The 24641-nt window shown below is 36.5% G+C and overlaps 2 protein-coding genes and 1 non-coding gene across 21 annotated transcripts in view; 2 read left to right on the forward strand and 1 right to left on the reverse strand.

Moving 5' to 3' along the window:
* The first annotated feature begins 1318 nt into the window (after positions 1 to 1318).
* On the forward strand, positions 1319 to 1404 carry trnay-gua (transfer RNA tyrosine (anticodon GUA)). The gene is given in 2 exon segments: positions 1319 to 1355; positions 1369 to 1404. It is a non-coding gene; the product is annotated as a tRNA-Tyr (tRNA).
* A 557-nt stretch (positions 1405 to 1961) lies between these two features.
* On the reverse strand, positions 1962 to 23723 carry LOC113066207 (dnaJ homolog subfamily C member 5-like). Its single transcript, XM_026238003.1, has 6 exons — positions 23690 to 23723; positions 8240 to 8310; positions 7529 to 7651; positions 5502 to 5715; positions 3980 to 4154; positions 1962 to 2312 (listed from the first exon to the last, which is right to left on the reverse strand). Exons 3-6 carry the CDS (start codon positions 7633 to 7635, stop codon positions 2227 to 2229), a joined length of 582 nt encoding a protein of 193 aa, XP_026093788.1. The 5' UTR covers positions 7636 to 7651; positions 8240 to 8310; positions 23690 to 23723; the 3' UTR covers positions 1962 to 2226.
* Positions 16090 to 24641, forward strand: part of LOC113066203 (high affinity cAMP-specific 3',5'-cyclic phosphodiesterase 7A-like) — a 33584-nt gene continuing 25032 nt past the window's right edge. For 9 of the 19 annotated variants that reach the window (XM_026237964.1, XM_026237965.1, XM_026237966.1 and 6 more), the window contains exon 1: positions 16090 to 17166. In XM_026237964.1, coding sequence (XP_026093749.1) covers positions 17029 to 17166 — 138 coding nt within the window. In that variant the 5' untranslated portion in view covers positions 16090 to 17028. Of the gene's footprint in view, positions 17167 to 18108; positions 18198 to 21597; positions 22549 to 24641 lie in introns of those variants that run through there. The other 10 variants (XM_026237992.1, XM_026237997.1, XM_026237981.1 and 7 more) reach the window with 10 other exon arrangements.

Here is a 24641-nt window from a genome sequence, read left to right on the forward strand (position 1 = left end):
CCACGACACGGCCCACTATCAGCGAGGCTGTTTTTAGAAAGCCACACGTCAGAGGTTGTCATGTTTACTTGCCCATATATGAAAATACAGTTAACTCAACGTGCATCTCTTCAACGCAATAAACACTGGAAAGTAAAAAATTAAGAAAATACGTTAATTTCTCATATAATACACATTAATAGATACATTTGTTGATATAACATGTGGGAAAGACGTTGTGGAACAATTCTGGATTATTCCTCTGGATTATATGTACATATAATATATATCACTTTTAGGATAGCAATTAGTCAAACTTGTGTTGTTCTCGGTCAAAAGTGGCCAGGCACCTGAAATTTATTTTATTTTTTTCAGTGAAATCAATGTCATATATAATAGAGACGATGCCTTAAAATCCAATTTTTGAAGCCAGATTAGTGGATTAGTGCCATCTGGTGGGCGTAAAAAAGAAAAGAAAACAAATCTGCAATTCCCTGGTTTAGCCACTAGATTTCTACAGTTGCACTCAAACTAATTCATACCCTTAGTAGCCTAAATATGATCAAAGAAGGCTGTGAAAATAAGTCTGCGTTATTTATTCATTTGATCTTTCATTTAGAAATGTAAACAAATTCGAACCTTTAACTGAATTAAAAGAAAAAACTGGCGGGGGGAATCAAATAATATATTTCTGATGTGCTGCAAAAGATTTTTGAACTTCACAAATTTAGGAAATGGCAAGATGACATGTGTCTATATCATCCTAATGCACCCTGAAGAGTTTGAGTGGCCAAAGTCTCTACAAGTGTCACAGCTAGAGAACTGCAGAGATTAACGTTAGTTGAGTAGATCGACACATATTGTTCAGGAGGGATTTTAGAAAAAGTCTATAATTGTCTTTACTGTCTATAACAATTGTCTGTATTTTTGTGTATTCCCCATTCATTTCCAACGATCATTTTTGACCGCGAACAACACAAGTGTGACTATTTTTTTACGACAATTGGACATTTTTCGATTCAAGACCACTATTGTTTTGTAGTGTCTTGCATAAGAGTCACAGAGATTTTCTTACCATTTCGATGAAGTAACGTTAACGGTTTGTAAAATTTAAAAACACTTGTTTTCCCGGTCTAAATGACCGACCGGCACCAGAGGGTTAGTGACGAAACAACAACAACGACATTTCCTGGTCTAATTTAACAGAAATCTACACGTTAATAAATTACTTGTTATTTTTTTTCTTCTTGTAAAATGTAACCACTGTTATCATATTGAGTTACTTTCAATTTTTGCCATGTAAGTTTTTCTTTCAAGATCGAGAATCTGTACACGTGTTCCTTCGATAGCTCAGTTGGTAGAGCGGAGGACTGTAGAGGAAGCGCTGTAATCCTTAGGTCGCTGGTTCGAATCCGGCTCGAAGGAAACCGTTTTTTGTTTTTCAATTTACACTCAGTGGAGTTCAAAACATGAAGCGTTCATTCGTCTGCAAACTAAAGAAGATTGAAAGCAGAACAAATGGCTCTGTGTAAAATCACATTACAGTACTTAAAGATTGTTTTGAATCTTAATCTAAATTCATACATAGTACTGTCACAGGGCAAATAAAATGTGTTATTTGAAACCAGTTAAATGTATGGAAATATATGAATTTATATTTTGAAAACCTGTAAGATATGCATTCAAACATTAGTCCTAAATTAGGATTTATGTATTTGATTTGAATATAACATTTCACAAGACTCACTTTTAACATAGACAAATGAATAAACATGATGTGTTGCTTATTTGTCATACATAAACGAAAAAGGTAAGATTTCAGCAATAGTACTTAACAAAAAAATTAAATACTCAATAGACAGGATTACATATATATTTATAATCAATGAATCCAATGCATTTATTTTAATCTCATACATTTAACTAATTTAAGTTAATTGAATATCCAACAGCCATATTTTAACCACGTTCATACTTTTTAACTGAATAACTGTAATTGTTTTCACATTAAGTTTATTAGTTTGTTAAAAAGGTTTAATCCAAGTGGATGAAAATCACTTTTAATTCCACATGAAGCATAAGAATGATATAATATCAGTTATTTACAGACAGCATGGCTAAAACAAAGCTTAAGACATTGAGTATTTTTTTAGATTTCTCAGTCCTGACATAAAAATTATATTGTAAAAGACAACAATATATTCCAACAGAATTTTTTACTTAATATCTATCATGACTCTCTTGCTTTTAAGTGTATGTTCTGTGTCCATCACCAATGAGCTGGGTCTTCTCACTAGCATTGGTTGGCTGCAGCACAATCGGAGTGTCGCCATCTGGAAAACCAAAAGCACAGGTAAAAGAGTATGATCAATATGGAATAAACTAGAGGTTACACCGTCTAATGCATGCCATTTCAGACTCCTAATTGAACTTCCTGCTGAAATGAAAAGTGTTTTGTATGCTCCAAGGACGTCCCAGCAATCTGCCGTTAGCCTGCCCCTGCTGGCTGCACTTGTCTGACCTCATTGAGCTGGCTCAGTATCACTGGTTTGAAGGGCACTGTCCACTGGCTTTCCTAATGCTCAGAGAGTTTATTGAGCTGTTTTCTGATTTCTAGACACTTCTTCAGCAGAATATGAAGTTTATAAAACATTATTCTTTATTTTACTGATTTCCCCTTTTGCGCTACACTAATATGATTGAAATGAAACAGACAATATATATCTATCTATATATATATATATATATATATATATATATATATATATATATATATACTAATATATAATATTATTTTACGTGTAGGTAACACTAAAAGAGTAGTTTTTAAACATTTTAGAGACAACTTCAGCAAGATATGGTTTCAATGAAACATTGTTTTATTTTATAAATTTCTTTTTGTGTCCTACACTAATATAAATGCTATGAAGCAGACAATAAAATACACTGTATAAATGCATTTTCAGGATAAAAAATTAATGTAGCTGTGAAAGTATTGTATAATATGACGAATAACATGATTTTAAATGGTAAACTAATATATAGTTAATATTAAAAGAGTGAGCATTATATGAAGTGTGCATTATTTGTTTTTGCACTAATATAGAGGTTATGAAACAGACAATAAAATACACTGTAAAAATAACCTAAATAACCCTATAACATGGTTTTGAATTTTTTCTACACTAATATAAATGGTATAAAACAGGTGCCAACTTGCATTCGTTTATTAGTATAAAGAAAGCGTGATCGTGTGTGCTTCGTGTTCTTAGCATGTTTAGGTGAACGCAAGTTAACTCAAATGTCAAGCGCAAGTCAATTTTGATTTGTCCACAGTGTGTTTTTATAATATCAACGTAGCCAGAATCTAATATAAGACAAAACACAGTTTTTCGCATGCTGCCTTTCAAATGCAGGGAAAGAAAACATTGTTGATTTTTGTTGTGAGAATGCTATAAAAACTAGTATGCAAACACACTTTGAGAAATGACTCTGACTGTAATTATCACTTTTGTGAGGGACTGCAGCACAAAACCTCCTACAGCTCATTGGCAGAACAACAGCGTATTATATCCAAACATCTGGCGCCAGAAGTATCAACTATTTATTTTAGCAAGCACGGTGAGTTATTACATTAGCCGAACCTTCTTAAACGCTCTTTTCTCAACTGATAAGCCATGATCGGCTACATCAAAGCTTGTTGTTCTAAGTACTAAATACATTTTTTAATTAGAAAATTATCATATTATTTTGAAATTTTATTTGAGAACTATTCCGTTGCATGATATGTAATATTTAAGCCTTTATAAAGTCTTTCCGCCTTCCTTAGAAGAAACTATTTTGAAGATTACCAGCAGTAACATTTAGAAGATGCTGGGATGCGTTCCTTTTCATCCATTTGTTCTGCTGGCGTTGGCGTTTGTTTGGCATGTTCTGTGCTCATATGTCATTTTAAAACGGAGTGTAAACACCTTAAGAACACATCAGCATGTCCTTTTACCTCTCTCATTGTCCGTCCGGATCTGCTCCTCCAGGTCTTCGGGAGACACGTAGCACTCTGGGTCTTCTTCTCCAGGTGTGTGCGGTTTGCATTTCCCACAACAGCAGTTGAAACAGCAGCACAGACAACAACAGAAATAACAACCTGTCAGCAAGCCACAGATGGCAAACAGACCCTATAAATGAGAAAGGTCAAAATCAGACGGGCACACAATGTCAGGGTTTAGTTTAGTTAGATAAAAATGCATTCAAAATTTCAACATCACATAGTCGTTATGACATAATATTACAGTTATAAAACTTATTTGGAAATATTAAGTTTACACTAGTGCTGTCAAACGATTAATCGTGATTAATCGCATCCAAATTAACGGGTTTTGTTTACATAAGTGTGTATACTGTGTATATTTATTATGTATATATAAATACAAACACATGCATGTATATATTTAAGAAAAATATGCTATGATTTTAAATTAAATATATTTTATATTAAAATATATAAAATATATATCATATAAAATATAAGAATAAAAATATATACATGTAAATGTATAATAATGTATAAAAAGTGTATTTATATATACATAATAAATATATATAGTACACACATATATATAATGTAACAAACTATGTTACAAAATAAGTAATTGGATGCGATTAATCACTTGACAGCACTAGTTAATACATAATAATATAATTTATTGCAGTTGCAAAAACAATATTAGCAAAAGCAATATTTAACCAATTTGCTAATACATGAAGTATTGCTCAGTAAACACTTACATTAATACACTAGAACATAGATAATATAATGTAAATACAAAATATAGCTATTAAGTGAGTAGATGCATTTGTATAAATTAGGATATTCCTCTATTGATTAGTTCATTTTGCATTATTCTGTTATTTAGCTTTCACTGTTAACATTACAATCTTCTTTCTTATTCTGTCCATACAAAAGTGTTTTTATACACATTGTTTGGTAACACTTTACAATAAGGTCTCTTTAGTTAACGTCAGTTAATGCATGAACTAATAATGAGTAATACTTTTGATGTAGTATTTAATATTCCTCGTTAACGTTACTTAATGAAAATACAATTGTTCATTGTTAGTTAGCTAAGGTCCATTAAACATAATGAACAGATACAACTGTTTCAATGAATAACGTGTTAGTGATTTTTAAAACTAAGATTAATAAATGCTTTTAAAGTAGATGTAGTTAACTAATGGAACCTTACTGTAAAGTGCTAGCTATGTTTTTGTTATAATTATAATGAAGTATATAAAATCTAAAATGCAAGAATAAAAAGTGGGAAAAGAAATATCATTATTAGCTGTAAAAATCTTAATATGACCAATATATATATATATTTTTATGTAAGACTGACATATAATACAATTAATATTATTTAATGTGTAGGTTACACCAACAAGAGTAGATTCCAAGGGTTAGTTCAGGCAAAAATTGTTCCTTAAAGTGCTAATTTGTAATGTAAAAAAAGAGGATGATAGCACACCTTTGCCCACCAGCTGGAGAGCATGAAGTACGTGTTCACATTCTCCTCCCCAAACTGCTGCGACACATACAGACCCAGGGAGCCGTACTTGTCATAAATGTTCCTCTTAGTGATGTCAGACAGCACAGCATGAGCATTGTTGAGCTCTTTAAATTTGTCAGTGGCATCAGGGTTCTCGGGGTTCTTGTCAGGATGATATTTCAAAGCGAGCTTCCTGGAAAAAAAACCAAACAGGGGAAGACATTTAAAAATAAAAATTATCCTTCAAAAATTGACTGCAAAAAGCTTTCCTGACCTGAGGATCAAATAGAAGTCCTAGGAATTAAAATGTAAAGAAAAGAAGTTTTGCTGAAAGACCTTAAGATCAATGTAAATGTCAGGACGTAGATTTAAATGACCTTAGAAATACAGAATCTGTTTGTTTTTTTGGATTGCCTTAAAAAAAATGACATAAAAACAACCATTAGCTTAAAAAAGGAAACCGAAATACATTTGGACTCGTACACAGTAAGAGGAGACTCATTAACATGTGCCTGTTTAAAACACTGTCTGTCTGTTTGATGATCTCAGCGGGGTGTGATCTTTAGCGGCTAGCTGTCTTATGTGCACGCTGCTTGACCTGTCTATGTGTCGCAAGACCGCAGACCCCATTAGTGCCTCCAAAAGCTCCTCTGCACATGAGGGGTGACGAAGAGAGGAACGTCACCAAGTCTGACATTTTCCCCATTAGAACCAGCAGTGCATTGCAAATGTCTCTGTCTCTGACTCAGTTCTGAATGAATGCCAGCGTGTCCAAACTCCACGCAAACACTTTTCAAAAGTCTCAGCAGCAATAAGGGAGAGTTTGACATTTTTATAATGCTGTGAGATGTAACATCCATAAGTTCAAAATGGTTGCGGATGATCAGATATCAAACTATAAATATGTATAGTATTTCTAAAAGGTGGAGAAGTATAAATCTATTAATACCAAAAAAAGCCAAGAATTTAAATCTTAAAATCATTACATGAAACTTAGTGTCTATATTTAAAAACTAAAATATTGCCGGACCAAAAACACAAAATGTAATCTATCATTTATAATGCTCCGAGCACGCTCGCTTGTTAATTTTTGATTAAGCCAGTGGCGTCTGCAAGAGTTGTGATGATTATGTATTCATTAACAGCAAACAAGTGCTGTTAAAATGCTAACCATTTAAATGCCTCCTTGAACAACATGTAAATTAGAACAATTACTCTATAATTGTTGGAACATCAGTATGGTGTTAGAAATGAACTTGTCTAATGAAGCTCTCAGACATGTCGCCTTCATGTTTTAGCATACAAGATACAGAAACAGCACAGGTTGGGCATAAATTGCAGTCTTGGAAAACTGTAAAAAAAAAAAAAAAAATTATATATATATATATATATATATATATATATATATATATATATATATATATATTTATGCTACATAAGTTGCACATAAATCAGCCACAGAAAAAAAAAAGTATTTTCATACGTTTATATTCTCCTATATGCATGACAAAAAAAAATGATGCTATGAAGATTTTTTTCCTCTAGGTTTTCCAGGTTGCCCTGCTCCGCTGCAGCATAGCGTTTAGCTATACCAACTGACATGTGAAACCGACTAGTTATGATTCAACGTCAAGATATTACCACCAAAGGCAAGGTTGGCAGGTTTCCATGATGCTATGTAAATTATAGTACAGAATCATTCATGCACACGTCTTTTACCCCTCAACATGCTCTCCTATCTAAGATTCCTTCTTCATTCCTGATCCCAGTAAAATAAGGGATGCCATCTGTTCAGCATAATGAATATTTTAGTTTTGTGGAAGTCATATTATATTCATGCAGTTCCACTGCAACTAAAGGCTGAGATTATAGAGGAATGAGTCGTAGTTTGGCACTTTCTCCATCCTTTGCTCCCTTGTTCACCCCAAGCAGTATCCCAACTTCTTACCTAGTAACCCGGACCAGTAAATGCCTTGGGACACATAGGTGTGTGAATCACATCTTACCTGTAGGACCTCTTGATGTCATCATGGGTGCAGTTCTTGTCAAGGCCAAGAACCTGGTACAGAGCCTCTCCTGATGTGGACAGGGCCCGTTGCCTTTGATCAGCCATGATCTTAAACCATTACCTTAACATCAAAGGAACAAAGAATGAAAATTGTAAATCAATTGTACAAGACAGTAGGTCATGTAAAGTTGTCTTTGATAGTGAACAAGATATAACCCAGCTATTAATTCTTGATTTCAAAATGTTATAACAAAATAAAAATAAAAATAAAAATTCAGGGGTGTTAGTTTGTGGTTATTAAAAATAAAACCTAAAAATACCCATTATGTAACATACTGAGTTGATTATCTTTAGGTCATCACAAAAAAATAAAATAAAATAACAACAACAAAAAAACACCACATTCTGGGAAAGTTAGCTTTTGGTTCAAACGAAACAACAAACCATCACCAGAACATGTTTTGTTCTCCAAAATAGAAAAATAACAAGAGTTTGACATGGATACTCTGATAACCTCCAACCCCTGAATAATTCCATCTTTTGTAACGAGCCTTCATAGAATATTAACTAGTTCTAAAAATTATACAGCCTTCGTTTCTCTATTGAGCTTTACAATGGCTGACTGCATAAGTAAGGAGCGGAAAAAAATGGGAGGAATCACTAGTGCAATTCTGCTCCATACCCTACAGAAGATGATTCGTTTTCTTACCTGTTAACAGACTCCAAACTTCAGTCCTTCTCCAGGGCAGGTACACAGCTTAATGGAGTCAGATTCCTTCTCTGAAGGGAAGTAGATTACCGATGAGATGAATTATACATGGAACTAGTCATGAGCTCAGGTAACTTCAGGCCAGTTTATCATGGTTATCAGCCAGGTTTATTAGCTTTTAGTGGCTGTTGCTGGAGCAGAGTGTGGAAGCTTTTGATGGGAGATGTTTGGTGGGAGAAGGATAATGAACCCATGTTATCTACAATAAGTGACTTCTAAACCTGAACGACGAGGACTGGAGAGGATAAAAGGTTAGGTTGCATGTCTATACAACTTTTATCAATGTCGTGAACGTGTATGGAAGCCCTTGAGCCGATGTATTTTCTCGCTGATGCACGATCGCCATCTTGTGGTGTCCTTCTGCAATTGCTGGTTTCTAAACTATTGCGTGACAAAAGTAGTGACGACCAAATGCATATTCAATTCAACTACTTTGTGCGAAAACTGCAAAAAATAATAGTCTTATAATTAGTAAGGTCTTAATCTTTTTTTTTTTGAATGAATGAATGAATGAATGAATGAAGAGCGTGACATCCACATTAACCCACGTCACAGTAAGTGCGCATGCTCTGTTGTCAATAAACTATTTCAGCAATGTATTTCATTATGTTAAAATTAACGATGTTATTCGTATTTTGCTACTGTATATTGCAAGTAAATAAAGATTTATTTATTTATTTAAAAACATTTGTGAACAAACTGAAGAGTTTGTTTACTAAAAACAAGATTTTATCACATTCTTTATATTCATTATCACAATCCTTTATTAATGCTTTACTACATTTCATGTGAACACTAGTCAATGCATTAAACTAGAATGCTACATATATACACATTTATATTACTAAATGCATTGTTATTAAAAAATAGTTTTTTAAAGGGCAGACATTTAGTTCTATTGATTCACTTTTTATACATTTGATGCATGGTGTCCACTACAGTGGACATATATGTAACTCCCTCAAAATAAAATATATTGACCAAAAAAAAAAAGAAAATTATATATATACATCCTGTATCGCCACAAGATGGCAACTGAGCACACATTTTATTCTACCAGAGGTTAACGGGGAAAAAAACTTTTGTAGCTAATTGTATAGATAGTGTTTTTATTCTACAGTCTTTTCAGACACCATTTTTAAAATGACACTTAAATGCAAATGCAAAAAAAATCACATTTCTAACATATGTACATATTCCTTATATATATATATATATATATATATATATATATATATATATATATATATATATATATATATATTTATTTATTTATTTATTTATTTATTTATATATTTATATAATTTTTTTTTTTTTTTACAAAACCACATGCAGCAGTTAAAACAACAGGGAAGTTACCAATAGGCCAACTGACGTCAACCAGCAGTATCAATTATGCCAGCGCTCCACTTGTTTATGATTTCCTGATGACTCCTGCATAGCACAGGGTCACAATGCAAGTGGATACATGGAGTCTCTAGGGGAATTAGCAGGTGTGCTGCTCGCCACCCCTCATCATTGTCTCCTCAGGAGGCTGTTCCTGCAAAGCTCGTCTGCCAGGGGAACGGCATTTGTGGCAAACTAAGCCTCAGAAACAAACCATTAATGAAATGATTGCCCCTCAGTCAGGAAATGTGAGACTCCCAAATGAGCAGCACATGGGGCCAGGACAGGAAGCGGTCCTTGACACTGATTAAGCGGCACTGTAAAAGTAAATGAATGAACAGATCCGTTAATAACTACACAGGAAGATATAGGCATAATGCCAGATGTCTTATCTTGTTAAGTGTGTTGTGTTTGCTTTATCTGTTTAGTTCCAGTGTTTAAGTAAAACGTACTGTATAAGTCACACTGCAACCAGTAATAATATATCAATAGTCGAGATTTTGTATAATATTTCTAAGAAGTTCTGGTGTACACTGTGGTAAAGCACTCTAGTAAATACTCTAGTAATTGTGATTTGGCAGTGTATATTCAGGATGCCTAGGAACGGATTAGGACTGCATGGTGTGGGGTTTGCTTGTGCAGAATTGTATTGTGAGCGGTGGGGAGGGGGTGGGACGGAGCAATTATACTCACTACTGGCATATGGCCTCTGTTGCCATGGCACTGTTCACTATTGTCCCCTGGTCTCCAGCAACTCGAGTTAAAATATTTGCTAACATTGCAAAGCTTTACGACCTAAATTGACGAATTGAAATGACCCAAAGCGTGGGTTGAACTTGCACTGAGTGGGTTTGAACTTGATTATTTTGCTTCTAGGTAAATGTCTGCTTATGTGGTTGCAAAAGAAAGGATAATGCTAAGAAAATGGCATACACTTTTAAAAATAAAGGTTCCAAAATGGGTTTTTGCAGGGATGCCATAGATGAATTTTGGTTCCTCAATAAACCTTTCAGTGAACAGTTCTTAAAATAACCCTTCTTTTCTTAGTTTGAATAACATTTTAAAAACCTGAAGAATATTTTCTAATACAAATAAAGGTTCTTTATTGGGATTGATGGATCCATGAAAAACCTTTAAAATTGCTCAAAAGGTTCTTTATAGTGGAATAATTTATTTTAAATTTTTAAAATGCTTTTCACACTCAGAAAAAAAGACTCTTTTAAGAACTATTCATTAAAAAAAGTTATTTGGTGAAAACAAAACTGGTTCTTGATGTGAAAACTCCCTTGAGGAACCTATATTTTTAAGAATGTATTGTTAAAGGGGTCATTGGATGCCCATTTTCCACAAGTTGATATGATTCTTTAGGATCTTAGGGAAAAGTATGTAACATAGTTTGGTTAAAATTTCTCAATGGTAGAACACCCTTTTACCCTATCAAAAACATCTCTTTTCAGAGCAAGCTATTTTGTAGCATTTACCTTTAAATGCAAATGAGCTCTGCACTTTAGAATCAATACATTTATGTGAGGAACGATCCATTTGATACAACATCAGTATCAAAAGTATCAATACTTTAGGATCGATCTCCCCATCCCTAGACTGTTTACCTTAGCCGCATTCATCCTGAAACTTGTATAACCTTATGCTCACTTCTTCTGTGGTGAAGCTGGAACACAAATTATTTGCGCGGTCCCCTCACACCTTCTCCAAGCAATCTGTCCTACACTCTTACCAGCACTCACAGACGTCATCGGCACATCTCTCCTCAAAGGCACCTTGCCCCACTGCATTCAACAGGCTCGGGTAACCCCACTCCTTCGATTAATAGCGAAAACCCTCGAAAGACTTGTTTTCAACCAGGTAAACTTGTTTCTTTCACATAACAACAAACTGGACGCTAACCAGTCAGGTTGCAGTAGTGGCCATTCAACTGAGACCGCACTACTGTCAGTCACGGAAGCCCTGCGGATTGCAAAGGCTGATTCCAAATCATCAGTTCTCATTCTGCTGCTTTTGACATTGGCAATCAGCAGATCATCCTGTCTGCCCTCTCATCACTCGGCATCACAAGGATTCAACTTTGCTGAATTTTTTGAATCCTATCTCACTGATAAGTCTTGGACTGGGGTGGGGATGGATCCATAGCATATCAAGTGGTCACTGGGGCTCCTCAGGGATCAGTTCTTGGACCCCTCCACTTCTCCATATACTCAACATCACTGGGTCCCATCATACAGGCACATGGCTTCTCCTAACATTGCTATGCTAATGACACACAGCTCTCTTTAATTTCAACCAGATGCACCATGGATCTCAGGCTGCCTGGCAGACATCTTGGTATGGAGGAAAGAATATCACATACAACTCAAACTGGCAAAGACTGAGCCAGCTAGGTTCTTCTACAATTACTCTATCAACTTCAGTAAGAAATCTTGGTGAAACCTTTGATGACCAGCTGACCGTCAAAGACCACATTGCAAAGACTGCTCGATCTAGCAGGATTGCATTGCACAACATCAGAAAGGTCAGGTCCTTTCTAACAGAGCATGCTGCCCAACTTTTGTCCAGGCCCTTGTCATTTCTAGGCTGTACTACTGCAATGCTCTTCTGGCTGGACTTCCATCAAGCACAATCAAACCTTTACAAATGATTCAGAATGCAGTGACATGACTGGTCTTCAATGAGTCCAGAAGAGCCCATGTTACACCTCTCTTTATCTCCTTGCACTGGCTACTGGTTGCGGCTTGCATCAAGTTCAAGACATTGATGCTTGCATATAGAACAGCCACAGGCTCCGAACCTGCCTAATTCCACTCACTACTACGAATATACATACCCTCCAGAAGTCTGAGATCCGCTAGTGAGTAACACCTCGTGGTATCATCATAGAGCAGCTAAAAATCACTTTCCAGAACATTCTCATTCACCATTCCTGGCTGTTGGAATGATCTTCGCACCCCTATCCGGAATGCTGAATCTCTGACAATTTTCAAGCAACAGCTGAAAACCCATCTCTTTCGAAGCTACTTGACTTCATTGACTGTTTGGACACACTTTGGGAGCTGATGCTTGAGACAGTGGAGGAGGTTAAGATGCTCCAGGCTTATAGGTGTGGAAATTAATGTGTCTTTATCATAGCTGAAGGGAACAACAATATGATTGCAGATGAACAAACAAGCGAACATGACACACAAGCACATTCAAGCAAAAGCCAGCATATATTAGTTCTGTTAAACAAAGCAAAACCTAATGTACGTCCTGTGCTCTCACCAAGCGCTCTCTCCTCCGCATCATGAGTAGACATGCCCCTTACTGCTGACTGACTACAAGTTTGTCTTTTCTAAAGCGTTTTTGAAAAAAAAAAATACATACCCCATCTTTAACAAGATTAAAAAAAAACACTATACTTTATACACTACTCATTATAGGGAACACACACTGCCAACACACATTTCAGTTCAAACAAATTTTAAAAGTGCATGTAGCATCCGATGACCCTTTTAAAGGTTATTTATGGAACCATAGATGCTAATAAAAAGAACCTTTATTTTTAAGAGTCTACACTGAACAAAATTATAAACGCAACAGTTTTGTTTTTGCCCCCATTTTTCATGAGCTGAACGCAAAGATCTAAGACTTTTTCTATGTACACAAAAGGCCTATTTCTATCAGATATTGTTAAAAAAATCTGTCTAAATCTGTGTTAGTGAGCACTTCTCTTTGGCCGAGATAGTCGATCTACCTCACAGGTGTGACATATCAAGATCCTGATTAGACAGCGTGATTATTGCACAGGTGTGCCACAATAAATGGCCACTCTAAAATGTGCAGTTTTATCACACAGCACAATGCCACATATGTTGTAAGTCTTGAGAGAGAATGAAATTGGTGTTGCCCATGAATTTAATGTTAATTATTCTACCATAAGCCAGCAAAGGCATTTCAGAGAATTTGGCAGTACAGCCAAACAGCCTCACAACCACAGACCACTTGTAACCACACCAGCCTAGGATCTCCACATCCAGCATCTTCACCTCCAAGATCATCTGAGACCAGCCACTCGGACAGCTACTGCTACAATCGTTTTGCATAACCAAAGAATTTCTGCACAAACGGTCAGAAACCATCTCAGGGAAGCTCATCTGTATGCTCTTCGTCCTCATCGGGGTCTCGAACTGACTGCAGTTCGACGTCGTAACCGACTTGATTGGGCAAATGCTCACATTTGATGGGGTCTGGCACTTTGGAGAGGTGTTCTCTTCACGGATAAATCCTTGTTTTCACTATACAGGGCAGATGGCAGACAGCATGTATGGTGTTGTGTGGCTGAGCGGTTTGCTGATGTCATCGTTGTGGATCGAGTGGCCCATGGTGGTGGTGGGGTTATGGTATGGACAGGCACATGTTATGGACAACGAACACGGGGGCATTTTATTGATGGCATTAATAAAATGAGGCCCATTGTTGTGCCATTCATCCACATCACCTCATTCTGTCGCATGATAATGCACGGCCCCATGTTGCAAGGATCTGTACACAATTCCTCGAAGCTGAAAACATCCCAGTTCTTGCATGTCCAGCATACTCACAGGACATGCCACCCATTGATCATTTTGGGATCCTCTGGATCTACGTATACGACAGTGTGTTCTAGTTCCTGCCAATATCTAGCAATTTTGCACAGCCATTGAAGAGGAGTGGACCAACATTCCACAGGGCACAATAAACAACCTGATCAACTCTATGCAAATGTGTTGCACTGCGTGAGGCAAATGGTAGTCACACCAGATACTGACTGGTTTCAGCATTGTCTTCTCTTCTGGGTCTGTTGTGACTGAGCGCATTCACTGCAGTGTAGTGATATCAATCTTTCGTTTGTTATCTGGCTCGGCTCGGTGTTCATCTTCAGTTCTCTCTTCACAGCAGTTCAGTCAGTGTACTGTTTGACTAAATTAATTACTCCGGGATATTGGTTTGTTTTAACTACGAGGGAGTGTCAGCCACATGAAAAAAGTTAACAGCTTAAGTCATTTGTGGATTAATGCTTATTGGAGACCCGAACCATTCCAAACGATTCAGTTTGATTTGGTGAACTGGTTCAAGAAGATCCGGTTACATCGAGTGATTCGTTCAAGAACCAGATATCACTACACTGCAGTGAACGCGATCACAACAGACCCGGAAGAGAAGACAATGCTGAATAAAGTCATCATTTTTGTTATTTTTGGAATAAAATTTATTTTCGATGCTTCAAAAAATTCTAACTGACCCTCGGATGTCACATGGACTACTTTAAAGATGTTTTTATTACATTTCTGGACATGGACAGTATACCGTACACACACTTTCAATGGAGGGTCAGAAAGCTCTCGGACTAAATCTAAAATATCTTAAACTGTGTTTCGAAAATGAATGGAGGTCTTACAGGTTTGGAACGACATGAGGGTGAGTCATTGATGACATAATTTAGCTTTTTGGGTGAACTAACCCTTTAAAGACTGCTATTGATGTGTTGTCATGCAATTATCTGGTAATATCTTAAGCAAACAAACACTCTAAAGGCAAATCTGAAAGAAAGAAATTTGTTAATGTGTGATACACTAAGTGTGATCACACTCACAAAATATTTTTTTTCTTAGTTTCAAATAAGCCTGGCATTCTATGTTACGAATTTTATTGGCTTTCTGACAAATTGTTTCTCTTCGTCTTTTGTAAGTCTCTTTGTATAAAAGTGTCAGCTAAATGTGTAAATGTAAACACAAGGATGTCTGCCATAGGCCTACAGGTACGGTAACATGAAAATAATATTTAATTCACTGGATTATATATCCATTTGACTGTCAGGTTTCTTTAATCTGTTGAAAAAATTGCTCTAACCCTTATATGATATAGTTTGGTGGTCTAGAGATGGTCTCTCATCGTGGTTTCAGTTTGGTCTGGGCAATTATTGATCAGGCTATGAAAGTAACTTAAGCTGGTTGAAGATTTGTTTTTCAGCAGGGTCTTTAAAAGCGAGGAAGGGAAAAACTATGACGAGTGAAATTTTATTTTTCAAAAAGAAAGAATTTTTTTTTTTCTTGTGGGTTTTATTATTGAGAGAAGTTAACAGTGGATCATTCCTCACGAATAACTGGATGACTCATACCGAGAAAAGGTAATCACTGGCAATGATGTAGACCGGCTGCAGGGCAAACCCCGTTGTAGTGGAATACCCTTGTTGAGGTCCGTACAGTCAGTGAACGAGTGCATAAATCAAGTCTTGAAAGCATCGCCAATGAGATTCGCCGTCTCAAATTCTCTGCACGATGTAGACCAATCGGAACGGGCGTTACATAAACTGCAGCACGACTATTGGCTCAAAGAGACGAGGACGTTTTGTAAACGCTTTCTGTACAACCCCATCTCTTTCGCAGGTGGTGCATGTTCTGAAACAGCTTGCAATGTTCAGGAGTAACTGAGACTGTCGTTTGTAATAAGCGTAATTTTATTTCTAGTTTCGCGTTTTCTTTTTGACACTGACCGAAGAGCATGTGCGGCGTGGTCGAGGGGCGTGTTTTTATTCCACCAAGGCCACTTTCTTCTGGTTAATATACAGTGCTGCATTGAGTGTGTGCTGAATTACGGGTGCTATCCGTGTGTCTGCATTGAGAAAAAAAATGAGAGAGAGAGAGAATAAACGTTCATGCAGCGCAGAGCTTGAATGAAATCCGTCGTTAAACGGATACAAGTTCACGTACATTTATTTAGACATTCGCAGGATCTCTCCGTTTTCTCCTCCAAGCATCGGCATCGGGGTTTGAAGTGGTCATGCCTTTTGTTTTAATTTGGGAGACAAGACTGCGGAGCCATTTGCACGATGATGATGATTCACGACTGGACGGAGTTTAAAAAATGAGGAAGCATTTTTTTCTAAAGATACTAAAAAGATAGAGGAGAGGCCTTGTCGTCCCGAAGGCCGTGATCTGTGCATGGGAAAAGGGAGAAGAAAGGAAGAAAAACGAGCCAGATGAATAAAAATCGAGTGAAATGGAGCACGAGACACGCGCGTGGGGAAATACGGACCATATCAATAATGACGGCGGTGTGCGCGACAACCAGATCGACCCGAACAAAATGAAGCACTTCGCCTCTTGAGCATTTAAACTGATATATATTTTTTATTTCCAATTTTAAAGGAGAGGGGATACCCGTGCTTTTAGAGAGTTGCAAACAGCGCTCAAGTTCCATGCAAGTTCTCCTCTCCGCCTTCTTTTGATTCCTTTGATTATTTCACTACGTTACTTTGTTTTCGGCGGGTTTGAATTATTTTTGACCCGGATCCATAGCGTTGAAATTATTCAATGGAATTATGTTATCAGTTACCGGTTTTGCCTCTAGACAGGCCGGTTCCCAAACATGTTCTCAGCCGGAGGGGAGCCATTAGTTTCAGCTCCAGTTCCTCTTTATTCGGAGCCCCCGACCCGAGGCAGCTGTCACAGGTAAAGAACAAAACATTATGGCTGTGTGTCAAAACCTAGCGAGCTGCCTACCTAGAGAATCAGCCGCGCGCTCCGAACATTCAGTCGAATGCTCAGAAATGTTGCCTGTAGAAGGAATTTTACAGTTCTGGTTCCGATTTACTAGTAACGATTGCTATGTAGATTTAGTGCTTTTAAATAAATATTTGAAGAAAGAAAATGTAATTCATGTTACTTTCTTTGTTCTGCTATCAAATGACTTTTTAATGAATGATACACATTCCATTCATTTGTTTACTTGTTTATTTGACATATCATAATCATAATAACTACTAGTTGTCATATTAACTAGTCACAACCCCACGTTTCAGGTGCTATAGCCTAAGTACAGCATAACTTGGTTGTGTACGAGTCGAACATGGCGAAAGAATTAAGCGATTCTGGTTAATTCAGCAGCCATTCAGACTGATTCATAAATTCTTTTGATTCACTAAAAAGAACCGGACAACACATTCGTGAACTCTCAACGCAAACGAACCTCTTGAAAATCTTCCAATTCCTGTATTTGTATTAATTGAACTGGCTCTTCTCACTACTAGGTAGGCAGCTCACAAGGTTTTGAGACGAGGCTCGATTTCTGTTTATGCTCCATTATTAGTGTGCTTGTTTGGGGTTGATTTATGTACTCCGAAATCCCCAAGTGTCAGGGCTTGACAAGAGACAGCGTTATTTTCCCTAATTGTCTGTTGTCGCTGTCATACTGAGGTGTTGGCAACACAAAATATGTTTTTTGTCCCTTTGGGCCACATGCTGACAGTCTTTTCAGGCTGAAAGTGTGTCACTCTCCCCCCCTCACACACACACACAGACACACACACACAAACACAATGTTTGAATTTGTTGGGATCCTTTTGGACAGCCCTCTTGCAACTTGTTACTCAGTGTCCATTGGGGAAATTTGAGGTGTTTCTCTGCTACTCTAAAAAGCTGACTGTTTCATCTGGTGCTTTTAACCCTGAAAAGCCTTGACGTGTGAAATAATAGTCAGAAAGGTCAATTTTTTAATTAAACCGTTTATTGAACCCTTTGTTAACAAGTTTGTATATATGTTTTGTATCTCATTGGATGCATCAGGCTCACAAGTGACAATGTGGAGCTCACACTTGTGAAAGAAAAACACCTCAGAGACCAAAATGCCTGATATTTTAATAACAGTATATCAGACTACTTGCATATTATGCCTATAAATACCAGTTACTAGTTTTATGATTAAAACTCAATAGTTTTTATTGTGGGGCAAAACATATAATGCAATGCAATGCAATAATGATTGAAAGATAAACGTTCCTAAAAAGCCTGTTGTATCATATTTCATAAGTACATTTTAACATTTGTCTAAAAATTATGCATGGATGATCGTGTAAATCTACTGTTAAGTTAAATCTTTAAATATTACTAACGACATTTACAAAAAGTTTACCTCAAAATTTCACAACAAAAATACATATGTAGCATGACCTGAAGGTGAATATTTTGACTTATGCTAAAAGGTATTTTACTTGCTAAGAAATAGTCAGAAAATTTAGTAGATTGTGTTGCAACAGGTTTTTCAGCAAAGTTTTGATTATGTTCATAATTTAAAAGGCTTTAGAAATTCATATATGATACCATAAGCTTTATAGGGTTAAGTAGCATTGCATGTCTTTCAACCATGTTGAAATGGATTATAAATTGTTGCATGCTTTTTTAAAATAAAAATATATACTGATGAAGCAGTAAAACAGTTGCTTGCACATTGAGTAATATATTGCTTTTGTGTGCTAGATGTCGAGTATAAAGGCGTTGAATATGCTTTTAAGATGAACTGTAATCTTTCGTTGGCCTGTACTGAATCTTTAATGGGAGATAACGCATATCTCCAAGTCAAAAGATTGTCACTCACTGTACTTGATAAAGTGCATGATAAATTTACTAGTCTTGCAGCAAGCTCACACAGTGAGAGATAACATGTTTCGCTAATGAAAGAAGCCCTGCAGGGCTTCAAGGCCCAGAATTTCAGATGTAGTCAGTCAATAATAAGGGTCATGTCACCAAGCAACCGCTTGTATTGGGAGTTAGATTAGATAACCCTTCTGTCCAGTGTATTGCCTCAACTGCCCCTTATTGTCTGAGTCTACCAGATGCTATCAGCATCTTTTAAGTCAATCATATGCAAATGTATTTGACTACTGCTTTTCTGGTCAAACTACGGATTGCAGAATGGTTGGAATTGTTATAAAAGAACAACAGTAACCACATTAGCATGGTATCATAGATTTTCTAACTCGCTCTCAATCCTAACAGGTGTTCTGTCAGGGGAGTAATTGTTTCCCTCGGTTTTTAATACAATTTTGAGGTCCATTGGGAGTTTGACCTAGAATGCTTTGAGACCTATTTGCCTCTGTTAATGGCATTGCTTTGGCAAGCTTTGTGTAAAAAGCATTCGTCCCTTATCTCTGTCTGTTATGCTGCACGCATGAAAGCCCAGCAGCAACAACCGCCTTCTCTAAAAACACAATGCCTGACTAAGTGCCTCCCAGAGAGCTTGCTCTGAAACCTACCAAAGCTCTGGCTGGAATTTCATCTGTGGGTGGAATGTGGGATAGACCTGGAGCAGCTCTTGGCCCTCGGTCTTGACAAGTCCAGGCCTTTGTGCTCCCTTCGTATGGAAGGGGTGTGCATTCGGGATTTCTGTAGTGACTAATAAACTGGTCACATTTGCCTGTTCCCGACCCAGCTCGCAGTGCAGCCCTTTAGAACAATATTACCATGAAAAAGATGAGATCAGCCTGGTCTTAGATTTTTTATGTGTAGCCCAGCTTTCCACCAAGTTAAGGCCACATTTCTAGTCCTGTATATATTTAGTTTTTAAAATATTCTAGACTTTGTTAAATTGCTTGAGAAACTCAAGTGTTATTTCCTGTGTTAATGTGGGCTTAAGTAACATTACATTCATGAACTGTGCAAGTTCTATTCAGTTTGGTGTATTGGATTGGATGCTATGTACAGTGCAAGATGAGTCATCAATATTTTGCTCTGCTCTTCTAAAAGAGAGTGTTGTAATCATATTTTATATGTATAATAAATTTTTATTATCAGTAGTCACTACTACTACTTTTACTACCAGTAGTAGTAACCGCAACAAAATATATTTTATGCAATTAATAATAATAATAATAATATAATCAATATTAATATTAATATATTGTTAATGGCATATTTGTATGCATGTTTATGTTTGTGTGTGTGTGTGTGTGTGTTTGTGAGAATCTATAGCAATAATAATGATAAATGTTAATATTGTTTTAAATGGCATGTAAATAGGATTATTTTAAGTAGGCATATTATTATTTTAAATGTGTATTATTATACAATGATAGCATTTGCTATAATAATATTAACATTTATAATATCACTGATGCCATTTACTATGATAATATTAACATTATTATTATCATTATTATTAAAAGGAATTTTTATTGTTATCATTAGTAGTAGTAGTAGTAGTATACATTTTATGCAATAAAATAAAATAAATTAAATAATATTAATATTCGCATTGGAAATATATTTGTATAAACAAAATACTAATTAAATTATACAAATAAAGTGTATACATCTTTTATTTATATATATATTATATAATTATTATTATTTGAAATAAATATGTATATCTGCTAGAAGTTAATGTTACATTTTTATGAGAATACCAGCATATAAATGGCTTCAGAGCTAACAGACATAGACTGAAAGCTATACAACACATTTGTTTTTTCATGGTTTTAAAGTAGTTTGATGTCGTGCAATTCAAAGAGAATAATGTCGAACCATAGTTTTTACAGAAATTTAGAAGAGTTTCTGCACATTTGGCGATAAGAGAAAGTGTTTAGCATCTCCATGGATCAGATGATTATTTGTATTCATTTTTACAGAAGTTGTTGAATATTCCTTTTGTAAAGCTAGAAAACTTGTTTGACTCAATGTTTTGTAAGTTTGAGCCATGTGTTAATTAAGGTCTGAAATAAAACAGAATGAGAACTTAAATATTATGTGATTTAGTATGCTTGCTTATCATAGGAAGTCATAAGAAATGACTCTTTACAGTAAGGTAGTAGCCTAGTGAGAACAGGGTGTTGGGGGTGGGGGGGTCACCTTTTTTTCTCGATTTCATCAAACCACAGTTTTTTGCAAGTTCCCCGCAATTTCGTCGCATAAGATTGCAAAAATATCCCGCATATTCCATCTTATTTTTTAAGAAAACCTGCCGCAAAATCAAGGATTTTTGCCCGCAACAATCACAAAAATAATCCGCGTTTTTCTGGAGAGAAAGCACAGCATTCAACAGATTGTTGTATGTCACAAACAGTGCCTCAGAGTTGGAGCAGAAGCATTTTAGATGGTTATATGCACACTTTGCAGGCTTGTAGAGGCAGGGCAATTATCTTTTGTAAACATTGAATTTTTGTGTTCGTGCAGTCATAAAACATAAGTGACTGTTGCAATGCATGTGTGTGTGTGTGTAGGTGCCCCTCGCTGCTGTGTTTGTTAGGCTACCATTGCAGAGGGAGGTTGTTAAGCATGTGCCTGGACTCTGGGGGCAGTGGTTTGGGTTGCAGCCAACACCACAGATGGCCAGGATCTCTCGCTCTCTATCGTCATTCTTCTCTTCACTCTTTTCCCCCTCTCAACTTCTCCCACACTTGTTTTTCTCAAACATGCTTTTGTAATAACCGGCTTCCCAAAAAACGAGGGTGTTGCGATTATCAGTCACAGTCTGTGTTTTTAGAAATGTTACATACATGCCCAAACATACTTAAAAAAACAAAGACAAGGGAGCGAAAGACGTCACTCACATTGTGTTTAGTAAATTGCAACATGTGTTTTCAAGAATCCCAATAACATGCAAGATTATGACGTGCTTTCTAGCAGGTTAAGGCAGTAAAATTTTATCCTGCCGTGTCTCTGATGTGCCTCACTCGTGATTCACACACTTATTCATGTGCTGCGTTACTTTACTGCGTCAATGACTTATCAGCAGCTCAACAGCATGTTTTTGCCGTTTAGGCAGAGCAGCCCGTTCCAGAGCGGCATGTGAAGTATTGCGGTCCTCCAGTGTGTCCTCCATATCTGTGGGCTCTCGCTGACACTGTTGGCATCTAGTTTGTGCATTGAGAGCCAAACGTATATCACATCATTGTGTATGTTTGGCTGGAAGACCGTTTTGTTGGAGGTCATATCAGCCGTGTTTGGTGGTGCAGACAGGGAGTGGAGGATTTTTTTTGTTTATCTCACTCATGCGATAAGGTTTTTTTTGTGCTGTGTTGGACTGACGTAGTTTCAGGATGTGGTAAGAATGTGGAGGGGGTAAGAAGTGTTACTGTTCGGTTTTCAGTATTTCACAACTTGCTGCTGGTGTGTGTAAATGTGTGAGTAACCCTTGCACTGCCAAGACTGCTTTCACATTCAACATTAAGTTTCAATTGCGTTTGCATTCGCTCCGTGTTTATAGTTAGTTTTTCTGCTGTTCAGGTCAATAGGTTTTAAAGACGCAGTTTGAAAGGAGGCACATCAGGATGGCGGGTCTTGTGCATTTATGTATTGTGTTCATTTGGAAATGACGCAAATCTCCGCCCTTGTTGACAGGCATCTATTCAGTATCTCACCGTACTGATGTCATTTCCCTCACATATGGGCCCCAGAGATATTTTGTTTGGGTGGCATTTCTGCACAATAAACACATTGTAATTTTTGTTTTTGTTTTTGAGTAATTCTTATACATGATGTTACTCATTACTCCAAAACTTTTTTTTTTCTCCTGATATGATCAGATTTATTGTATTACTTCAGTTTAAATTTGTTATATCTGTATAATATATTTAAATGACATTAAGGTTGGAATTAATTGATTAATATATAAATTAAAGTATTTGCTAATTTTTAGTTTGGTGGAATTTAGTGGAATTTCTGCAAAAGCAATCCCTTGCGATGAGCTCTGTTTGGTTTGTTGGCTTAACGCAGTGACCGTTGAATGTCATGTCACAATATAACACTGATTCACTTCCTGTCACGTTAATCCTTGTTAAACCACAAAACGGCCATCAGCAAATTGTGCTGCCGTCTAGCAGTAAGGCTACCCAGATCTGTCACTGAAAATGCTGAGCTCACTTACACAACGTGTTGAGAAGTTTAACAGTAGGAGGGACCGCAGGTGTGACACAGTTTACTGGTGCTGCTTAATAGCCTTGTTCATGCAAACATGCCATCATGTACTTACATTTGTGTTGTTCCAAACCTCTTTATTTCTTTAACACAAAATAAGATATTTTGAAGAACTGTTTCTGGCAATTCAAGTAATATCACTGAGGCCTTAAACAACTTTGGACTCTATTGACTTTCATTCAACTGACAAAAATATTTTTTTTTATGAAGGAAGTCATACAGGTTTGGAACAACATGAAGAAATTGAATATAGTGCAGGTGTACTTAACTAATAAGTTGCACCTACTTAAGATATCTTGAAGAATGTTTCAGCTGTTTTTGTCTATTCAGTGAATGTCGTTGGCTCCTAAAAACAAGAAGAAAGTCATACAGTATTGGAACCACATAAAGAAAGAGCAGGTGTACTTAACTAATAAGATATTTTATACTGCGACCTGACCGATTCTATAACCTGCGCAATAAAAACAGCGTTTATGTCTTGGCACTTACAGGATTGTGCACTACCGTTATCCAGCATCTCACAGCATGGTGCTATAACTCATGAGGACACTTTGAATTTATGAGCCCCCTCCGAGGCCTGTTCCTCTAATCTGAGTGAGTTTAGATGCACAACGTTGGATAAGGTTTAATGGGGATCTGACTGGGTTCCTCTTTTATTTGCTTGTTCTGACATGAACCCACTCCCTTTTTTCTAGCCTGCAATTAGACAAGAGGAAGAAATAAGTTGGAGCTTGACTATAAACTGACCGTTATCACCTTCACGAAACAAAATGCGGATAACGTGCTTGGAGAAAAGAACCCAGTGGCACACCCGACCCAAGATGACCTTATTATGGTGGCCTTTGTTAAATTTTGAACTTAGTCAAGTTGGATCAGTATGAAATAACCATAGCATAACTGTTATGTGCAGTTGTGTTTAGAAAAAAAAAATACAGTAGGTCCCTGTATGTGTATTTAACATCACACAAAATTCTAAAGAGGCAAATGGAATTAGTTATTTACTGTAAAGGGAATTTGCAGTGTTTTACTGGGTGATGTACAGTAAATAAATCGACTGTAATAAAACTGTGTAGAAGGCCTACAATGAAGTGCTTCTGCAGCATAACTCAACCAAATTCATTGATTATATATAAATATGTAATATATAATAATGTTTAAAAAAGTGTAAACAAATTGTAAAAAAAAAAGTTTATAGTAATAAACAACATGCAGTATAATTAGGGCTGGGCGATATATTG

This window comes from Carassius auratus, chromosome 49, assembly GCF_003368295.1.
Source record: "Carassius auratus strain Wakin chromosome 49, ASM336829v1, whole genome shotgun sequence".
Lineage (NCBI taxonomy): Eukaryota > Metazoa > Chordata > Actinopteri > Cypriniformes > Cyprinidae > Carassius > Carassius auratus.